We start from the raw sequence: 24,882 nt of genomic DNA, 5'->3' as shown, positions 1-24,882 counted from the left end.
ATGGGAGATGTATTCGTATGACATATTAAATACTTCGGAGTTTTCTCCTATTGCATCAAATAACCAAAAGATAATATTCCTTGGCCAAATGTTAGTTAACCAACAGAAAACGATTCTATGACTTCAGATTTTCTGTTGATGTGCTTGACTTTATGTTAATACTTCACTGGAATAAAGACGAGTTTTTATGCCGCTAGCCAGTCCCCTGGTAGCGCAGGGCCCCTTTTCCGCAATGAAAAGGGCAATAGCATTGATGAAAGCTAAATTATGATCATAACTACTGTTTCACTTCTTGAAATTCTAACATACTCGGAATCCAAGAAATACACAGTGAGGCATTCGAGTGAGCTACAGTATGCATGAGCTTGTTTAGAATCCAATAAGAGCTGCGCCATGACATGAATGACCTGGGTATATTACATGCTCATGTGGCGACACTGGTAAAATGGACAGTAAATATCTCCTTCTGTTGTATCATTATAAACTGTAAAAATTAGATTAACTACCTTTGAATTTTGTAATGTGTCTGCAAAGACCCCCTAAACTTTTGCAGGCATTTCTGTTAGAACTTGAGGGTTAACGTTTTTTTTTCTTGCATGAACATCTGCCTTATCAAATCATGTGATAGTGGGTACACATAGTAGTTTGACCATTAGAATAGAATTGGTTATAGATGTTACAAAGTGAATTTTTAGTCCTGTATGTTGATTTCACTGAGGGGTAGGTGTGTGAGGCACGTTTTTCGTTGACTACTCAACATCATCATCACTGGCATGTGAGGGTGATTTCTTAGTGGTCCTGTTGATTCTTGAATGGAAATATGTCTTGATTATTCTATTGTTGCCTTGCTAAAATATAGAGTCCAGTACTTGTTGTTGAGTCTTTGAGAAAGGACTAAAAAGCCCGAGTGGATCCCGATTCCTGCATTAAACTGGAAATGTATGTTATGACCAATTTTCTGTATGCGAATGAACTAGATTCTGATTACAAGCCTTTAATTGAAGAGTCTCATTTTGTATGAAAGAGCTTCAACAGCGTACATCCCAGAACGATAGTAAAGTCATCTCTAAGGGCCCTTTCACACTATGTCGTACGTAAATGCGACACGATGTCGGACCTACATGCGACTAGCAGTCGACTATTATCTCTAATGTACCTTTTCACACGATGTCGGTCCGGCATCGCATTACAGCCGACAGGGCCCCCCTGGCCATGTCCGGTGCTGCACCCAGACGCGATTGCAGTTGGCCATTGCCTTCAATACGTGTCTTCACACTATGCGATTTTTCCTGCATATACGTGCGATAGCAGTAGACTTCCACTGCTTCTGGTGATCGGGTGCATTGGGCATTGAAAACATTTGAGGGATATAAATAGTGTTAGTCCCGTTGGTGAATAACCACTGGTTCCATGGAACGAAAAAACACTATACAATAATAATAATAATAACAATAGTGTTATTCGTAAATAAGAAAGAACTACAGGTATAAATAACTTAAGTATAAACTACTGAGAAATGATTCACTAAATGATTTGCTGTTTTTTTCATTAAGGTTAATATACGTTTTGATACTGAAATTATTAGAAGGTTATCGGCAGATTATTGATATAAAGAGGACTAAAAGCTTTTGATTTCGATATATATGATTTTTGAGAAGTTTTCATAGTTAACACTTATGTTTTATTTACATTAGTTGATGAAAGAGAGAGATATATGGATTTTTTATATCAAAGTAAAAGATTTTAGTTTTTTATATAGATATATCAGTTTATACTTTTGATAAATAGAGATGTTTCAGCTAACACTAGTTGTTTTCATTTCTCCTTTTTAATTTCTATATGGAAAAGCAAATTTACAAGGAAAGGTCCATATTATTTCCTCTTACTTGATGGTAACTGCCAGTTGTTGTGCTGGCGAAATATCATCTCTGAATGTCGTATTTCTTTTAGCAACTGGTCATGTAGACGTGACAAGAATTCCTTAAAGGTTGTTTTAGACATTCTGAAGTAATTGAAAAGTTTATCATTATCTCTCTTCAGCTCTCCGAAAATCGTGGCAAATGCCCCATACAAGTGCCTTTGTGTATTCAAAGGGTGTACCCAGTGAATTCTAGGTTTTCTCTTCTTTTTTCTCAAATGTAATAAATAAAGACAATAATTTTCTCCTCCTGTCCATCTAGTCACCACTACAGGCTGAGAGCAGACTGCAAGAGCTTGTCAAAAATTGGATCACTTTGTACGGCAGTCGGACAAATGTACGATTTGCGCAATTTTGTGTCGCATTTACATCCGGCACTGCAATCGTATCTTGGTCCGACAAGAATCGCATAGTGTGAAAGGGCCCACTTAACCTGTATGGAACATAGAATTGTAATTGTATCTCAAAATCAGATTTAGCCAAAACAAAAAGAAATTATTTCCTTGTAGTTATGAAGTAAGAGACTTGTCATCAGACATAGATTATAAGGTTTCCTAGTCAACAGGATTGAGATATTGAGTTTGAGGACAGTGGTTGCTACACCCACACCACTTCATTCTCGTAGTTGTAACTCTGATTTCCTTGGAATACTTCGCTTTGCAAGAATCTGATTTATGGGCTGTTCCGTGGAGGGGATTTCCAAAGTTTCATTGTCTAAAAGTTAAAGCCTACAGATTTTCAAAGTAAAAATATTTTTGGGATATTCTTGCGTTTTCCATTATTTATTTATTTATTTATTTTTTATTTTTTATTTTTTTTTGCTTAAAATACATGCTTATGATGTCACAATATGTAAGACATTTCAGGTATGAAGAAGAAGGACTAGGTTTTACAATCAAACATTTATCAGAATTATGAAGGGGCTGTCCCAGTGTTTTTATGACCTCTGCTTAAAAGAAGAACCCAGCGTTATTCCGAATTTCTCTTTTTAGGTTGATTGTATCAGAGTTGTGTTCAAAGTCTAATAGAATATCGAAACTTTAATTGTACATTCCTGTGAGAAGTTTAGTTTTTTTTTTTGAAAGCGGGACTTTTCATGGTTGAGTCACAGGTTCATTATCTCAGAGTGATACTTTCCATATTCAGATATCTGTCACCTTTTCTTCGTGAATGAATAAACTTCGTAGAATATCTATTACCGCTTGTGGATTAACGAAAACCTTTGACTGTATAGTTGACGGATTTATGAGGAGTTTCTTGTTAACTGATTCTATTCCATCCAGATGTAGACGTTCAAGCCACTAGACTCAATCTCAAATTTCATGTCACTGATGATTTTGAAGCTTGTTCTCATCTGTGCGTGTGCGTTTTTTTTTCTTTTGCCCACTCTCATAACAGATACTGGAGTAAAATCGTACTATAAATGTTTTCTGAATGTAGAATTATCACGTGAAGTCCGTTGCTAATTAATGCCACAGGAATTAATCCCATCCAGTACTTTGTTTATGCTGTGGGGTTTGCACTTAGATGGGTTGAGTTCGAGTGCTTATGCCATAGGTGTCTCCACTTTTTCGTGGGATTTTCAAGGGTATGCCATATGAGTGGAGTCATCTGTATGGGGTTCATAGTAGTACATGCTGTGTGGTTTTACACTTCTTTCTGGGAGTTCAGAGGTTATGCTGTATGGTTTTTCACTTCTTTCTGTAAATTCAAAGAATATGGTACAAGGGTTTCTTCTTCTTTATAAAAAAAATCAAAAGGAATCTTACAAATTACAGCTATTTATTCCTTTCCTGACTATATCTTCAACCTTCAGGTGAATGTTAGTCTGAGATGAAAAGGAAAAATCGTTATGAGTCCCTCCATAGATAAGGAGGGTATAATATATTTCAAAACAATATATCGCTATTAGAAAAAAGTGATTTAGAACCCTTAAATTTGTTTTTACATTCTGCCCAAATAATCATATTTTGTCTATCTATTTTCCTCCTTCTTGGGCCATTCTTTCTTTCCCAGTAAGAGAAATGAGAGGGTCGTCAACATGAACTATAAAGGAAGAAATAAGTAACTCTATTATACTATCGTTTTTAACCCTTTTGTCGAAGAGTAATGTGAAGGCCTTCCCTGGGAAGGATTTATGCTGTAATATTACAAAAAGTGTTTGGTTGTCCCTGCTGTTTGTATTCCACTCAGGACCAAATCAAAATTTCATGAAAGTATATTTGTTCAGTGGAATATAATCCATTTTCTTTAGTGCACAAAAAAATTGATGAAAGTTAGAATTTACTGTAACACCACGAAAAGAAATTAATCTGGGAAGGAACTTACCTTTTAGCAGCATTCTTGTCTTCAGAGCTCACTCTTCCTCAAAGCAATGGTAGTGATGTATCCAAGCTATGGAGAATGTTGCCAGTTCCCTTTGGTTCTGGGTTGTGTAAAGATATATTTGTAAAGCCATTTCATGACTTCTTTAATAGGTAACATGGTTCCAGTGTGCCAGAATTGTTGTGTCAACATCATTGGTTTGGCAAGAGCCTCACAAGACCCATTCTCTTTTGTTCCAAAGCACCGTTAAACCCCACTAAACTACTCCAACTCTAATGGTACCATCGACCTCAAAGCTATGTATATTCTCTGAAACTATTAGTTTCATCAATGAATTACTGGTTTTTACCAGGTGTCATTACAAAACAGCAGTGTAAGCAAATAATGAAAGGCCAGAGTATACACTTGTAAATATAATCTGCTCAAGAAACAGTCAAACATTGAATACTACTACTCATTGGAGCTGACCACTAATATTTTATAAACAACTTACTGTCTATTATAAAAGAAACTAATTACAACGCCCTTACCTTGAGACGATACTTGTAAGTACTCGTACAACTTCTAACCTCCTCATTCATCTGAATTCCTGGATAAAGATGAATCATTAGCTAGCATCCTCAGCACAGGAGCTTTTGACTAGTTGTTAATACACTCCAAGGGAGGCTGATCACCATTCCAAGAAATCAAATCTGGTAGTAAAGGTCATTAGTCTGCTGTTCATGAAATGCTAAAGCCAAATACGCAAGAGGCAATGTATCCCTGCTTATTCCCTGGCATGTATGTCACAGTACCACACTTACGAAGAGCTATTGCGCTTGTAATCTGTAGTCAAGAGAACTGAGCTTCCTCGCTGTGCCAGACTTGACAGTCTCATTGGAGCGTCTAAAATGTTTACTATTTGCTGCTGATGCAGCTGAGTCATCACCTTCCTCATCCATCTCCTAGCATCCATCCATCCATACATACATACATCTTGACTCGTTTAATTGCTAAATGTTCATTATAAAGCTATTTTATGGTTTGCATGGCATGGTTTAAACTTTTCTGATGACTGCTAGCTAGTTCATGTATATTATGAATTTAATACAAGATTGGGTTTGCTTCAAATGACCTTAGTAGAATGGGAGTTTTAAAGGAATGATTCTGGTAGTCTATTTCCCCGTGCAAAGAATGGTAGATAAGTGTATTGGTCATTGTAAACTGTATTACTGTGGAGTTGATAGTACTGCCGGGGAATAAATTATTAATACTACCAATAGACATCCACGTGAAGATATAGAGTTACTTTCAGTTAGTGTCAAGAATCAAGAATTGGCTCCCTCCTTGTGAACAGTGACTTCGGTCATCTTTTCTTCTATGAATGGTATATGTATTATATATATATTATATATATATATATATATATATATATAGATATAGATATATATATGATATAATATATAATATATGTAAGAGATTATGAAAAATTTGTTGTACACAAACATTATTTGAAAACTTTAAGCCATAATATGAGGTTCGTTTTAAAATACCTTTGACATTTGATTTCCTCAGAATGTTAAATGTCAGGATGTTCTGAAATTTTACAGTATATTATCAATCCAGTTTATTTATGGGACCAAAGCTCAGATAGCCTCCTCATCTTTAGATAGCTTACAAAATAAATATGTTCTCATACTGTATCGTGTTTCATTTATTGCTTCATATACTTTTGCATTTGCTATAAGTTAGGAAAGGTTATTCCAGTTACAGTCATTCATGTGCAGTTTAATTTTCATGAGAGACTCCCGTAAGAATCAGGGTTATTATTGAGTGCTTCTTCCATTAGCATAATATTCATTGAAGTGAACCTTCTTCCCAGTCTGTGCCAACGGTACATGTGGGCATGGCAACTGTACCCTTCACATCGAATCCCCGGGTTATACGTGTTACTGTCATCCGGGTTACTACGGTGAAAACTGCCAGTATCACAACCCCTGTCTCCCGGAGAACCCCTGTCTACACTTTGGTAAGAGATTTCCTGAATCTGCTCGTGATTCAATGTGTTGTGTTTGAGTGGGATTGTGATCTCATTCTTTTACCTTTTGAAAAATGTGTGATGCTCCGAGTAACTGAAGTAATTAGTATTCTGTAGTTACGGGAAGTGGCTGTGGTGATGGAATGCATGAAGTTAGTCTTATCATGAATTGTTACTTATAGGTTCATCCACGGTGAGACAAAAAGAAGATTATTAACACAAAGTTCAGTAGCCCGGGAGTAAACATTTTGCATATAAGTGCCACAGATACTTTAATGAATTCCTCTCTCTCTCTCTTAATGAATTAATAAATATATACCCTGTTCCTGCCAGGCCGCTGCGTCAATATCTCCCACGGCACCTTCAGGTGCGAGTGCCCTCCTGGCTTTTACGGACCAAACTGCACTCTGATCGATCCGTGTTCTGCGGTGTCCGTCAGCCCTTGTTTCAATGGTGGAACTTGTATCAGGTAAGGTGGCCGTCGTAACTGTCTCTATCATCAGATCAGTGATTCGTTTTAAGCCAATTGCCAGCAGTCTGAAATGTCTCCTTGAATCAGTATGGCGTTCTAGTGCCTTTAGTAAATGTCGTCATACCGTAGCACACTAGTTATGTAATGAATGAGTTCGTATAGCTGAATTTGATGTGATGATCACCCTCGGCAGTAGAACTTCTTTTTTTATTTTGCTCATATTTTCTTGCTCCTTGGGAAAAGTCTGTAGACTCACTCACTTAGAGAACTTATGAACAGTTTGCTGTACTGCCACACATTTTCAGACCTTTTCTTTAGCAGATATCATATTGCCTTGATAGACATAGAAGCGGTCCACGTGTTTTATCTCTGTTTTGATCATGTCTGTAATCTCTTGACTTCTGCTGTCATTTCCTATTATATTACAGTACCGTGGCTCTGCTACATTCCCAGGTACAAAATACTAAACAAATTATGTACATTAAGACAGACAACCGTACCCTAATCTCTCTAGATGAATTGTTTGAGCTGAGATTCGGTCAGAATAAAAATGCAATGTTTTTTCGCTTTGATTGTGCGAAGTGAAATTTATCAGAGAACAGTTTTCATGACACGTTTCCTTTTCCTCCGATGTAATGGTTCCTTTTAGTATACTTTGAACTTTTTCCTACTATCCTTTTTTTCGATTCCCTATATTTGAAACAATGACAGACATATCCAGTGAAACCGGGTCCACCACAAACTGAACTAATGACTGAAGAATGAGCACGAGAACTGTTAAAACACTTCGCCAAAAATTCTTTCAAATTCTAACATTTTCGTTTACAAATCGAATACTACTTACCCTTGTCCTCTGTGGTGGGCTCGTGTAGGTTAGACCTGTGAGTCATGACGATTATGATATTTTAGTTTTTATGATGAAATTAACTCTTATTTCCTTCGACTCTTTGGTTTCCTCAGGAGAAGCCACGTTCTTAGACGTTTTGGGTAAGAATGGTTTCTTATTGTTCATGGTTTCTGTATATAAGGACAGTGTACAAAGATGACCAACCTCCCATGAGTTTCTTTTAATTTCATGTCCGTTTAAACACTTCATTTTGTTGATCTTTTTCTCGTGTGCTTTGTTGTCTTGCAGTTGTGTGTTCCTGAGTCTTCCGTCTTATTGCAAGTGGAGCTAATCCGGTCCATCTCTATACCTGATGTGCATGGCCTGTAACACTTTTATTTCGTCAGTTAAGAATTTTCGATGAAAATTTCGATATTCTTTCGTCTTTAACAGCATTTTGGCATTCTTTTCTTTGTTATCCAGTCGCTTTCATTAATGTGCGTGAGTGTGGAGAAGCAGTTCACAAGTCATTGTGAGAGGACAATATTAACATGGATGAAGTTCTGAAAAGTGAACGAAAGTCGTTGATTCACCTATACTCTGTTTTTTTCCATCTGTCCATCCGCCTGTGGTGTTTTTGTATGGTAACACTGCGTCTCTGGGTTTAGATAGTTACATTCAGCTTCCATTCAACGATTATATTAATATCCTTTTTCGAATATTAACGGTGTAATTCGCATACCGTAAATTATTGAAATACTTTTCAGTTGCAGATGTACACCCAGATATCCTTTTATTTACTTAAAACTTACACATTGCGTAATATCTAAAGCCCGGGACGCAGTGTTACCATACAAAAACACCACAGGCGGATGGACAGATGGAAAAAAACAGAGTATAGATAATTGGATTTTGGTAGAATGAATCAGAAAATGCAAAGCAAGGAAGGCATTAGGGCCTTTACAAAAAATGTTGAAATTTGAGAAATACAGAATGAACCATGAAAGACAAATAAAGAAATTAATAAGATAAATAACAAAGTGAAATAAATTAGGCAGTTGCCAAATAAACTATGATGTGAGACTCATTGAATTAAAGTACATGGGAAGATTAGAAAGCAAATGATGATCGGAGCTATGCACAACGTTTCCAGGAATAAGAATTTAGTCGAATTCAAGTTGTTGTTGTCCACAACCTATTTAAGATCCAAGTCAGCTGCTGAAGACCAAACCGGACAGCAATTTTCAAAACAAGGAAGGACAAAAGAACTAAGATTTTTCTCAGGATAGACAGACAAGGTCTCCGAAAGTCATGAAAGGTCCTAAGTGTACTACCTATTTTCTTGCTCAGTTGAAGAAGAGATGAACCATATATATTTCTCAAAGGTGAATTAACACTCCAGAATGACTTAGAATTTTGAATAAGTAGAATGTTCTTGAAAAAATACAGTCAATGAAAATCTGGGAGAGGTGAGCCGGGGCAGGAATTCAATTGACTAGACTTGCTAGCAATCATAATTTGCATAATGCGCTCATTTTGGTTAAATATCCAATGAGAGATGCAGCAACCTTAGGTCTATTCTTAGGAATTAGGATCGATGCAAAGAGAGTAGTGCCATATGCATAAACAATTAGCTTGTTTCAGTACCAGACCAGATGTCTTACATATTATATAGAATAAAAATGAATGGGCCAAAACACTACCCTGTGGAACACCAGAAGCAACATTCACATAGTCACTACAGTCACCATGTGCAAAGGGGGAATCGTAGCCGCTGGCGTGAACAAAATCGTCAGTGGAAAAAGTTCAGCTTTTGTGTATACCTATGGAATGAGCAACTTCTCTTTCTCTTATACATCAGACATGAGTTAAATGAAAGTTCACTAGATAACGAAAGTTATAACCAGATTGTTATATTTGGACCAGTAGAAAAGGAAAGAGTCTAGGGTGCGTTCACACTGCTGCAAAACACTCGTCGGTAACTTATCGCACACGTATCACGAACAGGAATAACACAAATCAATTGCTTATTAGTAGTCGTAACCAGTGCTTGATAGAGTGCCGAAGCTATGACGTCGGAGGTCATGTAATCGTCCGGCCCTGGGCCACAGCAAAGATGTATTGCCATAAGAAATTAACAGGCCAGATTAGAATCGCTCATGATATCGTTAATATAAGGAAGTTAGCATTGAACCCATATAACTTGATAAAGAAAAATAAGTATTTAAATAACGTTATGTAAGATATGCAGTTTAGTTATTTAATTTTTTATACGTATTTTTTACATACTAAGTATAAATATGTAATATTTTCAATCAAAATATATGGGTCTGAGGGCTAACTTTCAGCTATTAACGATTTCTGGTCGTTTCAAATTCCGCCACAATAATTTCTTACGGAGCGAAAGCAGCAAGTGGCCCAGGGAGCGGGACCATTGCGTCACACTTGGGCACTCTAAGATTATATCAAACGTTAGCCTGATTCGTTCTCTACATATGAATATGACGTATTTTCAACCTGATTGTGATGTGTATACGATAAATTCCCGACGTAATGTGGGCGCATCCTGTGAGTTGTGCCTAAAGTAATCAAGAAAAACTTAATATGAGATAAAAATCGCCTGCTTCTTTTTGGATGGGGGAAAAAAAGTCGCCAAACCAAGGCAGCTATCCAAAAATAGAGAGGGTTCAGAGACGCTGGTTTTGTTTCCCTCCACTCTTCCTCTTCGAAGAAGAATATTTGTTTTGGTTTTTCGGGTGGGGTCTCAAGAGTGACCTCCGTCTCCTGCAAGTAAATACATGGGTCTGAATTGGCCCTATTCTGTATTTTGGGAAATGACATAAACAACAAAAGCCGTACAATCTTCTTTCTTGATGTAGAGCTAATCTTTCATTCTTTGACAAGATATTGAATTTAATTTTCTGTAAATATGTGATTGTTCAGGTAAAGGTATTGATGCATGCTGTTTATTACAACTTCTCTTTTTAATTTAAGAAGAATTTCTGTAAGAAGAATTTCTGTCGCCCATATTAACTTCAGAAGTAGCTTTTATCTCTAGCTTTCTCACTGGTACTGTTCGCGACGTCTAGAATACTTAATCTTGAGGCTAAATTCCTTTTATGAACTATAGGTTTGTATTATCCTAAAATCCACAGTTTGTATAGATAACTGCATTTCTACAACTGCTCTTTATCTCATTTACAGTTCAACGTTTGGATAAAAAAATTTATATTTTTGTTTCGTTTAATTTTTCTTCTAACTAAACAGTGCACAAATCAGATTTAATTTCCCAAGACTTCCCTTTCATCTCATATCCTCGAGTGTCGTGTTGTGCACAATGAAGTTAGTTGCTGTGAAACAAATGCCAGTAAATATGTTCATTATATCCTACGTAAAACGACTGACTATATCTTGTAAATACGCACCACAGTCTAAATGACTGAGATTTTTGTCATTCCCATGTTGAACACAAATAAAACTTTTAAGACTTCAAATACTTCTGTAGGTTGTTTATGACATAAAAACGGAGGGTGCACTCCGAAATCACTGAATACGTTTTATTTTTCCCCCTCTCACATCAGCCACGAGAACAAAGAATACAGGTGTATATGTCCGAAAGGTTTCTTTGGGGAAATGTGTGAAGGGTACGACCCGTGTTCGACGAATCCCTGTTACTACGGCGCTTGGTGTACGAATCTGACCAATACGGATTTCATTTGCCATTGTTCGCCTGGATACGAAGGTATGTGACCTGAGAAGTAGACGTATTTCACTCTATGTAATGTGATTGGTATTGTGGTCAGTGCACCTTCGTATCATGCAAGAAATGCTCTCATGAAAAGCATGGATTACTCTATTAACATTGAGTTTATTTACTTGTCCTGGTGACAGTGCGGACTTTTCCCGTCTGTTTTTGTAAGTTACGTCAAATACATTACAGGTAGCAGAATCTTGCTCTTAATAGCACTAATAGCATACTTAGCAGTCTGTTCACTTGTTACGGTACCTGTCTACATTGAGTTGTAGGTTTGCAAACTCGCCAGATAATATCTTCGAGCAAGGATTTATGCATGATTATTTTTCTTATTGTTTTAGGGAAAAGCATCCTCGTATAGAATACGTCTCTTTTGTGTCAACTAACTTTATAAACTTTTTATTTACCAGGTTCAACTTGTTTACTAATGAAGCATTTTTAGAAAAGGACAAATGGCAGTGCTTTTTGCATCTGATGCGTTTCTGTTATGCAAAAAAAAATTCAGACTTATATATGTCGTAGTCAGTGAATGGGAAGTTCCCCACAGCATTTTTAAGTGACGCTCTTTTCATTGATTGCTTGTTGGTTGCGTGTAATGTTATTTATTTGTATTTGAGAACGGTTCTTATTCAACTTCTATAAAAAAAAAAATGCAGTGAAAAAAGCACCGTCATTTGTTAAACTTATCTATATGCCATTCACTAACCCCATTCTCTCTTGGGTTCGTAGGAATGGTTCTGTGCTTAGGTTGCGAGATTTGCAACGCGTCGTCTCAGCTACACATCTCCTTCAGTACTCTGTTGCTTTCCCTAGTTCCTTTCCTAATTCGCCTTATGAGGCTTGGCAGCTTCGCTTTCACCTAACAAACCTCTGTTTAAATCGTCCCTGGACAGTTTTAGGCTTTTGCTTTTTGCAGTGAACGGTGCCGATTCAACCTCCCGCTCGCTAGAGCGGGAAAACCGAAGAGGTCCGTCGCTGCGAGAAGTTCAGACAACCGGCATTTTAACGATGACCAGATCGACTCTGAAGTGCGCTAAACTTCCTCCCACCAAGGAAGCTGTTCGAGTTCCGAACTGGAAGGAGACACGGACTGGAGATGTTGCACTATCTGGGCCGCGGTAACCTTTGTGCCCTAGCAGTCTTTCTTTCAGTTTTCATGAAGTCATGCAATGTATCATACAAGATTCCAAAATTGTTTGTTCCGGGTGCATGTCCTTAAAGCATTTTGTGATTAAAGGTGTTTAAATTCATTTTTTAAAATTTGCATACTTACTGTAGTCTTTGTGATTCAATTTTTACGCGCTCTTATAAGATGACAGTGAACGTTGTTTAAACCCCGCCAAACTGTAGCTACAGATAAATTTATTCATTGGATTTTGTTAAAGAGCAGTTAAACTGTTCATTTGCGCTGAACGATTATTGGAATTATATAAGATTAAATATATATAAATAAACTTTTCGAAGAACCTTCTCGTTTTGAGTAATACAGACTCCTAAACAAACAAAATTTACAATTGAAAAAGATTAAACTTTTTTCAAGTCATTTTCTAAATGTCTTTTGGCCACATTATCTCCTCAGTGAAAAGAGTCACTTTTCGTGTTCAGTTTCTGTATGACTTCTTTGCATATTATTGTGTTGATTTGGAAATCGCTCTTTTAACCTGACCTACATTAGGTTTTGATGTTGTTGTTCGCTCCGAATGTTATATTTCCTCCTCTCTTTCTTTCGTGTTGTTTGCTGTTTGTTTTGACTCCAGGTCGTATCGTTGTTGTGTTTGTTATTCCGACATAATGATTTATTGTTGATTAATACAAGATTTATTGTTACAGGCAATCCAATATATTTAATCCTTTCAGGACTGCCACCTTCTTTGTCTCGATTAACCCGAGTCGGGGGATTTGGTTGAATGATAATAACATTTTGTGGCCACTTAAGTTATTTTCAAGTGAAGTGGCCGTTGCTGATTTGCATGTGAAATGTAAAAGAAATTCGATTGTCATATAATGAGTTAGTCCTATTATCACTTAAGGTTCAATCATAATTTGTCTCATAGTGTTTTCAGCTAACAGATAAAAATGTATGCCAAGCATCCAGAGACGAATGCCTCTTCAGCCTCTGATAAATTTGCTTTGTAAACGTGTGCATGTCAGCTCAGACTCTTCTTCTTCTTCTCCTCCTCCTCCTTTCCTCGCTTCGCCCTTCCTGGCATCCCTCGGACGGGGCGTTTAGGAGTCCTGTGTGAGGTGGATACAGACGAGTGCAGCAGTGCCCCCTGCAGCAATGGTGCCACCTGCGTTGATGGTGTGGCGTCCTTAACCTGCCGTTGCTCCCCTGGATACACAGGTGACATACAACTCTCTTTTTGCCTCTGTTTATGAACTGTGTGCTTTCATTTGTTATTTGTGATAGCTCTAGAAAATCAGTGTCAATTTTTTTTTCAAATAAAAAAGTTAGGGAGGCGTTTAGAGGCCATTATTAAAAGCTTGAAACGAAGTTTTAAGTTTTCCCATCCACTGCTTGTAAGGTGTGCATTTTCATTTTCACGTGAACAAGCTTGGGGTTAGTTAAGTAACGTGGGATAAGGACTTGAAAATCAAATGTGCATTTGAGGAAAACTATGAATCTTTTTCGACAGTGAAAGCGAGGTCAATATCTTTGCTTATTAAGTAGTATTTTTGGCTCCCTTTGTGTGGATGGGCTTTACGTTTCTATTTGGTACATGAGAAAACTCGAGGCACCTCATTGTAGTTAGATAGAGATTTCAAACTTAAATGTACTACATGGAAAAGTTTTCTCGTCATTTTCAACATGAAAACCAAAACTGAATGTGAGTTACTTTTTATCACCGAAAATTGGTGATAACAGTTTTTATGTCCTAAATATGACTTTTCTAAAAGGGGACCGATTGTAACTTGACTGCTGACTTAGAGGTGAGCAACCATGTAAGTGACAAATCCTTCTCTGTAGAAATTTTACGTGTATTTTCTTGGACCATTCATTCTACAGTAACAGATCTCCCTTTTTGTAATTTTTTCATTCGATTATTTTTATTTTCATCGGTGTCATGATCATCATCATTTGGTCACAGGCTTTTGGGGTAACTGGATCTTCTCGCCGTATGTGTAGCGTGTAGATACCACACACAAAATGTAACAGTTACTTCTCTGTGGATGAAAACACACCTAAACTACAGAGAAGGTCATGTTTTTTTTCTTTTTAATTTCATATTTGGATATTGTCCAGGCATTTTTTGTGAAGTCGATACAGAAAAGGTAATGTTTTTCTTTTTAATTTCATATTTGGATATTTTCCAGGCACTTTTTGTGAAGTCGATACAGAAAAGGTAATGGTTTCGTTTTTTTTTATTTCACATGTGAATATTTTCCAGGCACTTTTTGTGAAGTCGAAATCGATGAGTGTTCGTCCAGCCCTTGCGAGAGAGGCGCTTGCACCGACAAGTTCAACGACTTCGTGTGCGATTGCCCCGAGGGCTGGGGCGGGAAAACTTGCAGTGAGGATCTAGGTGAGGTCATCTGTTTGTCTTCTAAGTCCCATTCCTTCGGCTTTCGTTTTTAGTTTTTATCCTCCCTCGCTTACCTTAACATTAATACTAGTGTCGATTAGTCCATTGCATCACTGGTGATCACCGACTCGATCATTTTGTGTTTTGGACTTTTGATTCTTTGAATTGATTCATACCATATGAATTGTCACCATTTTCATTTCTTTTATTTTAAGAAAAAAACTAACATCTATACACACAGTTTTGTTATATTTAATAAGGAATCTACTGTGATCTTTAGTTTATTGATTCATTTTTCTATGCACTCTCCACACCATAGGGCTAAAGAATTAAAGCACGTACATAGATAATGCAAAGTTTAACATCTACTTGAAATTCTACAGTTGGCGTAATTAATATGGGTGTCTTTCTGTGCGCATTATTTATAAACATGTTGCCATGAAGCACAATATCAATACTGTTCTCCAGAAGCGACGAAATCCTCACAAAACAAAATGTTAGTCTACGCACACAAATAATCTTAAAATACGAATGAGATTATGATTAACATCAGGTTCCTTGCATTGCTTTCACTAAACCTTCCTTCTCCCATCATATCTGGGGCCAACTAAATGGTAAAAATAACGAGGATGATGATGATGATGATGATGGTGGTGCTTCCGGTGAGGTGAACGTTAAAAACAAACTCCTCGCACACTGCATTAATAACCATATCAGTGGGACTCTTATTGCAGTCCTTTAAACAAAAGAGAAAACGATAAGCGCCCTTCTTTCACTCTCTTTTCCTCATTATTCCGGGTCTGAGCGAGCTATTCTAATGAGCCACACTTTCAGACGAGTGCGCGTCCTCCCCGTGCCTGAACGGGGCCACGTGTTTTGACGGCGTGGCTTCTTTCTTGTGTGACTGTGCTTTGGGATACAGTGGTCCGAATTGTGCCATTGCAGGTAAGAGTGAATGCTTGACGGCGGTCGCTCCCCTAGACCGTCTCCTTCTATCTTGAGGCTTGCTCGGAATGACTCTCCCCCGTAATCTTTAGCCTTCGCTTGTTTGACCATTGCTCCACTCAACATTTTCTGTACATTTTCGTCTTCTGCGTAACAGCCATAACATCGCGGCAGATGACTCGGACACTGTGAAACAAACATTAATCTTTTCAAGAACTAATCTTGTTGCTGTTCATATTTTTTTTCGCTCTTATTAATGCACTGACTATAGTCTCGGTGTCATCAGACGGCGCAGTTTACTACGGTCCGTCGATGATCGCTGATTGGTTCTCACGGAATTTTCAAGACATTAGAACCTGCAGCGGAGACATCTTCTGCACAAACATGGCCGTAACAAATAAAGTTCCCATATGAATTACCTAATCAGAAACGAGTTATTTGTTGGATGATGATTCTGTAGCCTGCATTATTGATCTGCGTGCATTTTCTCTCTTTCTCTCGAACTGCATTGCTTGAGATATGGGTTCTTTTAACTAAATTCCGCCGGCATGAGCGGTGCAAGCCCTTTTGAATTATGCCTTACTAGATGTCCTTTATTTGCATGATTTGACGATCCTGGAATGTTGGATGCCTCCGGTGTGACATAGGAATAATAATTTCACAGTTTACCAGACTAACTTTTTTTTTTTTAACTTAACCTAACGTTTCCCGAGTTCCATCAGCTAATTCGTCCTTCTGATTGCTAGAAGGGTGTTAACAACTCTTCAGTAAAAACAAGCATGATTATAGAGAATTGCCCCTCTTATTGTTATTACAAAAGCGAAGCTTCTGCTTTCGGTGCAAAAGAGCAGGTTTCAGTTGACATTTGTAAATTTATGAAGTTTTCCTTAGCATGGGGGATCAACTTCATTTCTCTTCGTCACTGTGGATAACATTAGTAGAATGATCAACGAATGTCTTGGAATGTGCTAATAAGTTCTTTTGCATTTTCATTTAGAAGAACAAACCAGAAATATTGCCTCAGTCAGATATTGTTTGTCCTGTTCAACAGAAATGAAGTTGATTGAATGTTTTAGTGTGTAAAATTTTCTACATAAATTCAGGATAGATATGCTACGTTCAATTCATCCACGCTGTAGTACTAATATATTTTAAAATTATCTTCTTGCCTTTCAGCATCCTTGTATTTTTCTTAGTATAGTTAACACTAAGCTTTTGATTATTAACTTTCAGATTAAACGGCTTACCACAAAGCTTATTACTAATAACTTCAAAGTTACCTTACCCATAGATTTAGAGTAATGTAATAGTAGATATAAGTTATTTGTATACATACAGTGCAGTGCAGATGCAGAATACAATTAGCTGTAGGCGCCTTAACCAAAAAAAGATTCTGCAACCTTGTTCCTGGCAAAGAGGCTGGGCTTGTTGACAGCTTCAAAGATTTGACCCTTGTTGGCAAAATATCCGTTGTCAGTCCTCCCCATTTAGAATGAATAGGTGTTGTCGGTTTCTCCCTACTCGACAGAATAGCTGTTATCAATCTCTTGTTTAGTTTACCCAGTAGTCACTAAGAAGCTATGAAGCTGTGGTACTGTTTTAGTATAATGATCTTATTCGTGCATGATGCTATGGCATAATCCTCCTTGTTATAATACATATAGTTCGTTTACTGTGTAGTTTACGTAGTTTCCCTTTCTGTTGTGGATGGGTTTTTAGTCAGCCTTATGTAACTTCTGCAGAGGGCTGTACTTTTCATAGTGTCTGCTCCTCCTTCTGTCGCTGTTTGTTTTTCACAGCACACCGATCCCTCCAGCGCATAATACGCACCCTTCCTTCACCAGCACAAGCCTGCGTCTTTTTACGTCTACCTCTCTCCCTGACCAGAGTCCTGCCCTGCCCAGACAACGATCCTCAATACTGGTGAGTTCCAGTGGCCAGCAGTGCGTCATGGTGAAGTTGCCGCTCTCACTTGTCCTTACGGGATCACAACTGCAGCGGCGAAGTTACTTGCAGGCGAGCCAGCTACAGAGATGCCCCATACAACAGAAGCTTCAATTGTTTCATCAAATTCTGGGAAAAGCCTTTTGCAAAGGACGATACTTAGTTATGAGGAGGATGAAATGGTGGCTACATCTGATCACAAAAATGAAAGAGATTTATTTACTACAGTCAGCCCTCCATTTGTTGATTCTCATCATGTACACAGTCAGCCTACTGTTACACCACATTACTCTTCCCCTAGTCCAGCAACAGTTTCCTTACAGCATACTTCTCAACGTCCTTCTGCTGTTTCCTCACAGTATCCTTCTCGTATTCTTCCAACTGTTTCTTCACATGCCTCACAAAATCGTCCATCTGTTTCATCACAGCACCATTTCAGAAGTCATTCAGCTACTCAACAACAGCGTATGGATCATAGGTCTTCACCTGTTCATTCAAGACATTTTAGTTTTAAACCTACAGCGGTTCAGCCCCGACATCGTAGCCATAGCCATCATACTATTCATCCTCCTATCACTGGAGGCTATACAACCCATGCAGAGTGGGAAGGTGGAATGATTCACATCAACCGAAGAGCAAGAAATGCAGATCTGCCTCTTGATGAAAAAAATGTCGATGCTTCTGTCAGTCCAAGGACAAGTGAACGAGAGGCAAGTACAGCTGGATTTTATCCTTTTGAATGACCGTGTTAGCAATGAATGTAATATTGTTGTTGTATTCAGTACCTAGCAATGCTTAATTCAACTTTCACTTTATTTCTTAGGACAAATTGGGAGAACGACGACGTATGATATCCTCTCGGATCAGAGGTACATCAAGAAAAGGGAGGCCTCAAAGACGAAGGCAGCAAGTTGATTCTGAGCAAATCCAAGGAAGGGAGGAATCGCATATGCATTCTGATTCACGAGGAGGCAGGCAAATCAATCCCCAGAGAGTTCAGAGAAATCATTTTGGTTTGCAGAGACAGACCCCTGTCAGTAAGAGACCTGTCAAGTTATCAGGCATTGGTGAAAAACCTGCCGAACTTCCTCGCATTGGTGAGAAACCTGTTGAGGTTCCATTGATTGGTGAAAAGCTTGCTGAATATCCACGTATTGGAGAAAATCCTGTAGTTCACCGTATTGGAGAGAAACCTGTCGAACATCCATACACTGAGAAAACTGTTGAGCTTCCCCGTATTGGTGAGAAACCTGCAGTACTTCCTCGTATTGGTGAAAATCTTGCAGAACTCACTCGTATTGGAGAGAAACCTGCAGAACTTCATCATATTAGTGAGAAACCTGCAGAACCCCCACGTATTGGTGAAAAATTTGTTGAACTTCCTCGCATTGGGGAAACGGCAATTAAAGAAAAATCTGCTCCATTGCCTCAGGGTGATAATGATGGACAGTTGGAATCTCTTATTGGTGAACAACAATTTTCATCAGCTTTGCAAAGTGCAGAAACTGAGCAGCATAGAACTAAGAGAATAGATCATTCACTGATCAAAGGAGAAATAGCAATGCATTCTGACAGTACAATTGGCGTCAAGCACAAGCAAGATGGTGAAAAAGATAAATATGTGACAAGGAAAGCTCCACAGAGGTTATATAAAACACTGAAGACGGATGGTATGGCTGTGCGGAAGTGTGTTTTGCTACCAAATGGTTCAGTTACGTGGGAGATACCCGATACAAAAGCTTGCCGAGATAGGGCGACCCTAACGGCTGAAAATGCAACAAGGGATCTTGCCTCCCTCACTTCATCCCCTTCCTCAATTGATGCTCAGATGTTTAAACATGCTGCAAAACAACTAGCCAAGCTTGTAGAACACGCACTTATTGACTCTACAGTAAGCTTAGAAAATCATCGCCATTTTTGTTCTTTAACTTGACCATTAAAGAAATAGATGTAATAAATTGTTTTAGTCAGTTCAGCAGATAGTAAATTGTCTTAAGACTAAGACTGCACAGTGATTTTAGGTGCCTTTTCAGAACAAAAAGTTTTTCATCCCTGTACATTTTCGTATTGAGAAAATAGATCACATGATGCATTCGTATTGATCTTTTTCAGGTTGCCAACAGCATGGTGTCAGTCATAAGCAATATGATGGAGGTCAATGACTCTGTGTTGGCAGCAGATGAGCAAGGCAATTCAACCAACCAGCTGGTTAACACTATTAACACGCTTACCAGAAATGTTCCTCTTGATGTTGGAGAAACAGTGGAATTCAGGTGAGATTTTTTTTCTGTATAAGGCCAGGACGAGGTTGGCATTGTAATTCTTGTTCTTCCACTGAAGGAAAATAAAAAAAAAAGTAATGCCTTTTATTAAGAATCTCTTCATAAGTGTTTTATATTACGTCATTCATCAGGAATGGAACGCATGAAGATTGTTGGTGCTTGGTGGTGTGATTTTAACCAGTATGGCTTAGGAGGGGAACAAATTAAAATATAATGTAAGGTATCTAGAATGTGTTAGCTCTGAAGAGGAGTTAATTTAATGGCAGTATGGCGGGGTATGTAGGGAAGGCTTCATCACTAGAGATTGATGCAAGAAAACGAATTAAGGAAAGAGTGATTTGGTAAATTAAAATGATTCCAATGCGCTTTTAAGAAAATTTTTCTTAAATTACGGTAGAAAAAAAGTTAGTATTAGGTATTTAAGAATAATAATATAATTCTAAATGTGGGTGGAATTAAGTTTTATGAGTAGGTTATTGGGAAAAAAATGGATAAAAAACGAGCTATAGTTAAAAACTTAGAAAATGAAAATATACGGGAAAGTGGTTTCAGAGAGGTTTTATATGAGGAAAGTATGAAAATCTTACATGCGTTCCATTTTATCTTCATCACAAGCACTGAATTAATAATCGTGTGTTTAACCCCTAACCATTTTTTAGGAGACATACCTGACTGGTCGAGGAAATTCTGGCCATGCACCCCGTTCCAATATCTTAAGAGCAATGAACAGTTACTCATGATGCACTTATTGAAACTGGACTCTGTGCTTATGATTTCAGATCAAATAATTTGGTGTTGGAAGCGAGGCTGATGAAGGTTTCCGACAATGCTGTCACTTTTCGACCCCACTTGAACGACGATAATGGCGATGACGCAATACCTATCGACAGCAGGAAGAAACGGGAAGCCAATTCCTCAGCCCCTACCCCACCAACGGTACTTACTACTTACTCTACGTATTACATGATATTTGTCCTGAAGAAAAGGGTTCCTGCTTCTAAAACACGTCACGTATTAGTAATATACAGTCATATATCGGATCTCTTAACAGCATTTTGTAGCCAAGAACCTTATGAAATTGCGTACTATATGACAATGAATTGTATTTGGCTTAAATTTTCTGGACACGTGGTACTATGCATTGGATTGAAAATAAAAAGTGAAGCAATAAGAAAAGTACTGCGTCATTTTTACATTATTTTCTTTTTTAAGTTTCTGATACGTATACGTAAGAAATATAGTTGACAATTAAAAATCTCTGTTATTGTTTTAATCCTTTAAACAAATGTGTATATGTAGAGTTCATAAATACTATTTTCCACCAGGAACCATACCTCATGTTACCCTCTCAAGTTTTGTCAATGGCTGAAACGGAAAATGTGCGACTGGAGTTCGCATCTTATGGCAATGACAAATTCTTCCGTGGTGGCAGGTCCGTTGGCATGCCAGTGTTATCGGCCAAAGTCACGGATTCTGCCATTAGCAACTTATCTGATCCAGTTGTCTATTACATACCCACTGACGCGAATGTCGCTGTATTCCAGCCCAGCTGCGTCTATTGGGACGAGCAAGGTAGGACCTGAATATTTTCTTGGATTTTCATTGTATTGGATTAAGTGTATTTCATATGAGTTCATAGGGATAGGTTTCAGGACGTTTCCCCACCTTTCATTTGTCACCAGAACAAAAAAAAAACTCATTTTCTCTTTAGTGGAACTTGGCATTCATGAAATGCATTATAACAACATACTTTGAAGACTGCAGTATCTCAAACCTATTTTTGAACTATCCCTTAGTACGTGATTGGGTGAGTGACGGCGTGAAGACTGTGGTGACAGAGGGTGTCATTACCTGCGAAGCCACCCATTTGACAGCCTTTTCTGTCCTCCTGGATCCCATGCCAGCCCACTTAGGCGTCCACGAGGATGCTCTGTCCGTCATCACTTACGTCGGTCTTGCTTTAAGCACAGCTGGATTAGCCATTACTGTTGCAACGTACGCAATCTTCAGGTATGTTTCTGAGCATTGCATAAAGGAAATACAGGCTTTGAGTATACAGTTCTGCTATTTGATGCATAATAATTGTCAGAGAGTTTATATTTGTAAGTTATGTTAAGCGTGAAATGAGCCAGGAATAGCGCTACCTAATGCAATTTCTGATATACGTATCTTCGACAGGCTTAATCTATACTATATGAATTGCCGTAAGAATTAAATGTTATCAAAATTATAAGAGTAAACCAGTGTGAACGTCATAAAAAAAAAGCTCATGAGGTAACCAGTGTGAACATTTTAAATGAAAGACTTCAGTAATATGCAAAGCTAAAAGAACAGAAATTCTTTCGTATGCAAAACTAATATACTAATCCAAGACCGCCAAAGGATTAGATATATGAAATGCTATAGTTGACTGTATCTCTGTGGCGTTTAAAGGTCAAGTGTAGTCAAATCTATCTTCATGAACACATCATATTTCAATATAACTTCCCTAAGTTCAGCTGGAAGACAAGTGCATTTGAAAACAATCCAGATATCTCTTTTGCAGACGATGCTGGAAGATAGGTGCATTTGAAAACAATCCAGATATCTCTTTTGCAGACGATGCTGGAAGATAGGTGCATTTGAAAACAATCCAGATATCTCTTTTGCAGACGATGCTGGAAGACAAGTTCATTTGAAAACAATCCAGATATCTCTTTTTGCAGATGATGCTGGAAGATAGGTGCACTTGAAAACAATCCAGATATCTCTTTTGCAGACGATGCTGGAAGACAGGTGCATTTGAAAACAATCCAGATATCTCTTTTGCAGATGATGCTGGAAGACAAGTACATTTGAAAACAATCCAGATATCTCTTTAGTAGATGATGCTGGAAGACAGGTGGCACTTTGAAACAATCCAGATATCTCTTTTGCAGACGATGCTGGAAGATAGTGCATTTGAAACAATTCCAGATATCTCTTTTGGCAGACGATGCTGGAAGACAAGTTTCATTTGAAAACAATCCAGATATCTCTTTTTTGGGGCAGATGATGCTGGAAGACTAGGGTGCACTGAAAACCATCCAGATATCTCTTTTGCAGACATGCTGGAGATAGTGTGCACTTGAAAACAATCCAGATATCTCTTTTGCAGACGATGCTGGAAGACAAGTTTTTCATTTGAAAAGCAAATCCAGATATCTTTCTTTTTGCAGATGATGCTGGAAGTAGGTACTTGAAAACAAATCCGATTATCTCTTTTTTGTAGACGATGCTGGAAGACAAGGTGCATTTGAAAACAATCCAGATCTCTTTGCAGACGATGCTGGAAGATAGGTGCTTTGAAAACAATCAGATATCTCTTTTGCAGACGATGCTGGAAGATAGGGTTTGCACTTTTGAAAACATCCAAGATATTTCTCTTTTGCAGACGATGCTGGAAGATAGTGTGGCATTTGAAAACAATCCAGACATCTCTTTTGAAGGACGATGCGGGAAGATAGGTCATTTGAAAAACAATCCAGATATCTCTTTTGCAGATGATGCTGGAAGACAGGTGCATTTGAAAACAATCCAGATATCTCTTTTGCAGACGATGCTGGAAGACAAGTTCATTTGAAAACAATCCAGATATCTCTTTTTGCAGATGATGCTGGAAGATAGGTGCACTTGAAAACAATCCAGATATCTCTTTTGCAGACGATGCTGGAAGATAGGTGCACTTGAAAACAATCCAGATATCTCTTTTGCAGACGATGCTGGAAGACAAGTTCATTTGAAAACAATCTTTCGCAGATGATGCTGGAAGACAAGTGCATTTGAAAATAATCCAGATATCTCTTTCGCAGATGATGCTGGAAGACAAGTGCATTTGAAAACAATCCAGATATCTCTTTCGCAGATGATGCTGGAAGACAAGTGCATTTGAAAACAATCCAGATATCTCTTTTGCAGATGATGCTGGAAGCTTTAGCAAATATTGCTGAGTTGGGAAAGTTCGCCGAATCATTTAGTATACCAATTTACGGAGATGCTCCCTCTTTCTAAGGCATGAAAGCACATGGAAACAGATCTGCAGAAAGAGGAAAAACTATTTATATACAAGGTTCAGTTTCTGATTATCATTACAGCTGTGGATTGTTAATTATGTTGTGACCTTTGCCTAATTAGAATAGCAAAATCATTTTTATGATAGCACAGCGATACTAAAATAAATCTAGTCTTAAGTAGGATTAGGCAAATAAAGTGACGTTTATAGTCATTTATTAGGTAGTATTTTGTATTTACTTGCATGACCTGGGAAGTTCTCATTACATGCGAAGTAATAATTCTGAAGAACAGAACAAGCAAATTACAAATAGACATGCAACAACGCTCCTATAAATTTTGCGTTCAAACCAAAACAGTAATGATAACAATTAGTGAAGATAAATTGATCGAACTACTGTGTGTTAGTTGATTGAGCCACTTCTAAGCAGGATCCATGAGACTGTACGTAAAGCCTAGTGTGCAAGATGGAATTCCATCTTGCTAGTGTGTACGACGAAGACGCGAGTGTGAAAGCTTCATGCAGTCAAGAGACTCACTTTAAACACCCAGAGCAATTTCTAGAGCACAAAAGGAGCCAGCAACTGTCAGAGTTGGATCGTTTGTTCGATAGGAAGGTTTTGATCCAACTGTCGATTTCTTAATCTCAGACATATTGTAAATGATCTAAGAGTGTGGAGTTAAAAGAATGGGAACTGGTCCGAGAAGCCTTCAGATAAACATAGTTTTAACTCAGAACTAGTTTTCAGAGAGTACTGAAAAAAACAACGAGGATGAAGTATAAATAGAAGAATTATGTATACATGAATGGGTAGATAAAAATTTTTTTTTGAAATAGCGTTGATG

At 37.9% G+C, this 24,882-nt stretch overlaps 1 protein-coding gene across 7 annotated transcripts in view; it reads left to right on the top strand.

The window, feature by feature from the left end:
* The window catches only part of LOC135196919 (uncharacterized), a 295,706-nt gene that overhangs the window by 264,531 nt on the left and 6,293 nt on the right, over window positions 1-24,882 (top strand). For 3 of the 7 annotated variants that reach the window (XR_010310513.1, XM_064223743.1, XM_064223749.1), the window contains 13 exons: window positions 6,105-6,251; window positions 6,594-6,729; window positions 7,693-7,719; window positions 11,140-11,300; window positions 13,543-13,656; window positions 14,702-14,836; window positions 15,671-15,781; window positions 17,669-18,435; window positions 18,549-19,616; window positions 19,838-19,998; window positions 20,787-20,943; window positions 21,333-21,579; window positions 21,804-22,017. Coding sequence is in view for 6 of the 7 variants with exons in the window: in XM_064223743.1 (XP_064079813.1) it covers window positions 6,105-6,251; window positions 6,594-6,729; window positions 7,693-7,719; window positions 11,140-11,300; window positions 13,543-13,656; window positions 14,702-14,836; window positions 15,671-15,781; window positions 17,669-18,435; window positions 18,549-19,616; window positions 19,838-19,998; window positions 20,787-20,943; window positions 21,333-21,579; window positions 21,804-22,017 (3,445 nt within the window). In the remaining variant the exon portion in view is untranslated. The remainder of the gene's footprint in view (window positions 1-6,104; window positions 6,252-6,593; window positions 6,730-7,692; window positions 7,720-11,139; window positions 11,301-13,542; window positions 13,657-14,701; window positions 14,837-15,670; window positions 15,782-17,668; window positions 18,436-18,548; window positions 19,617-19,837; window positions 19,999-20,786; window positions 20,944-21,332; window positions 21,580-21,803; window positions 22,018-24,882) is intronic. The other 4 variants (XM_064223744.1, XM_064223747.1, XM_064223745.1 and 1 more) reach the window with 4 other exon arrangements.

Source organism: Macrobrachium nipponense, chromosome 18 (assembly GCF_015104395.2).
Source record: "Macrobrachium nipponense isolate FS-2020 chromosome 18, ASM1510439v2, whole genome shotgun sequence".
In the NCBI taxonomy this organism is placed as follows: domain Eukaryota; kingdom Metazoa; phylum Arthropoda; class Malacostraca; order Decapoda; family Palaemonidae; genus Macrobrachium; species Macrobrachium nipponense.
This window is presented reverse-complemented; position numbering and strand designations above follow the sequence as displayed.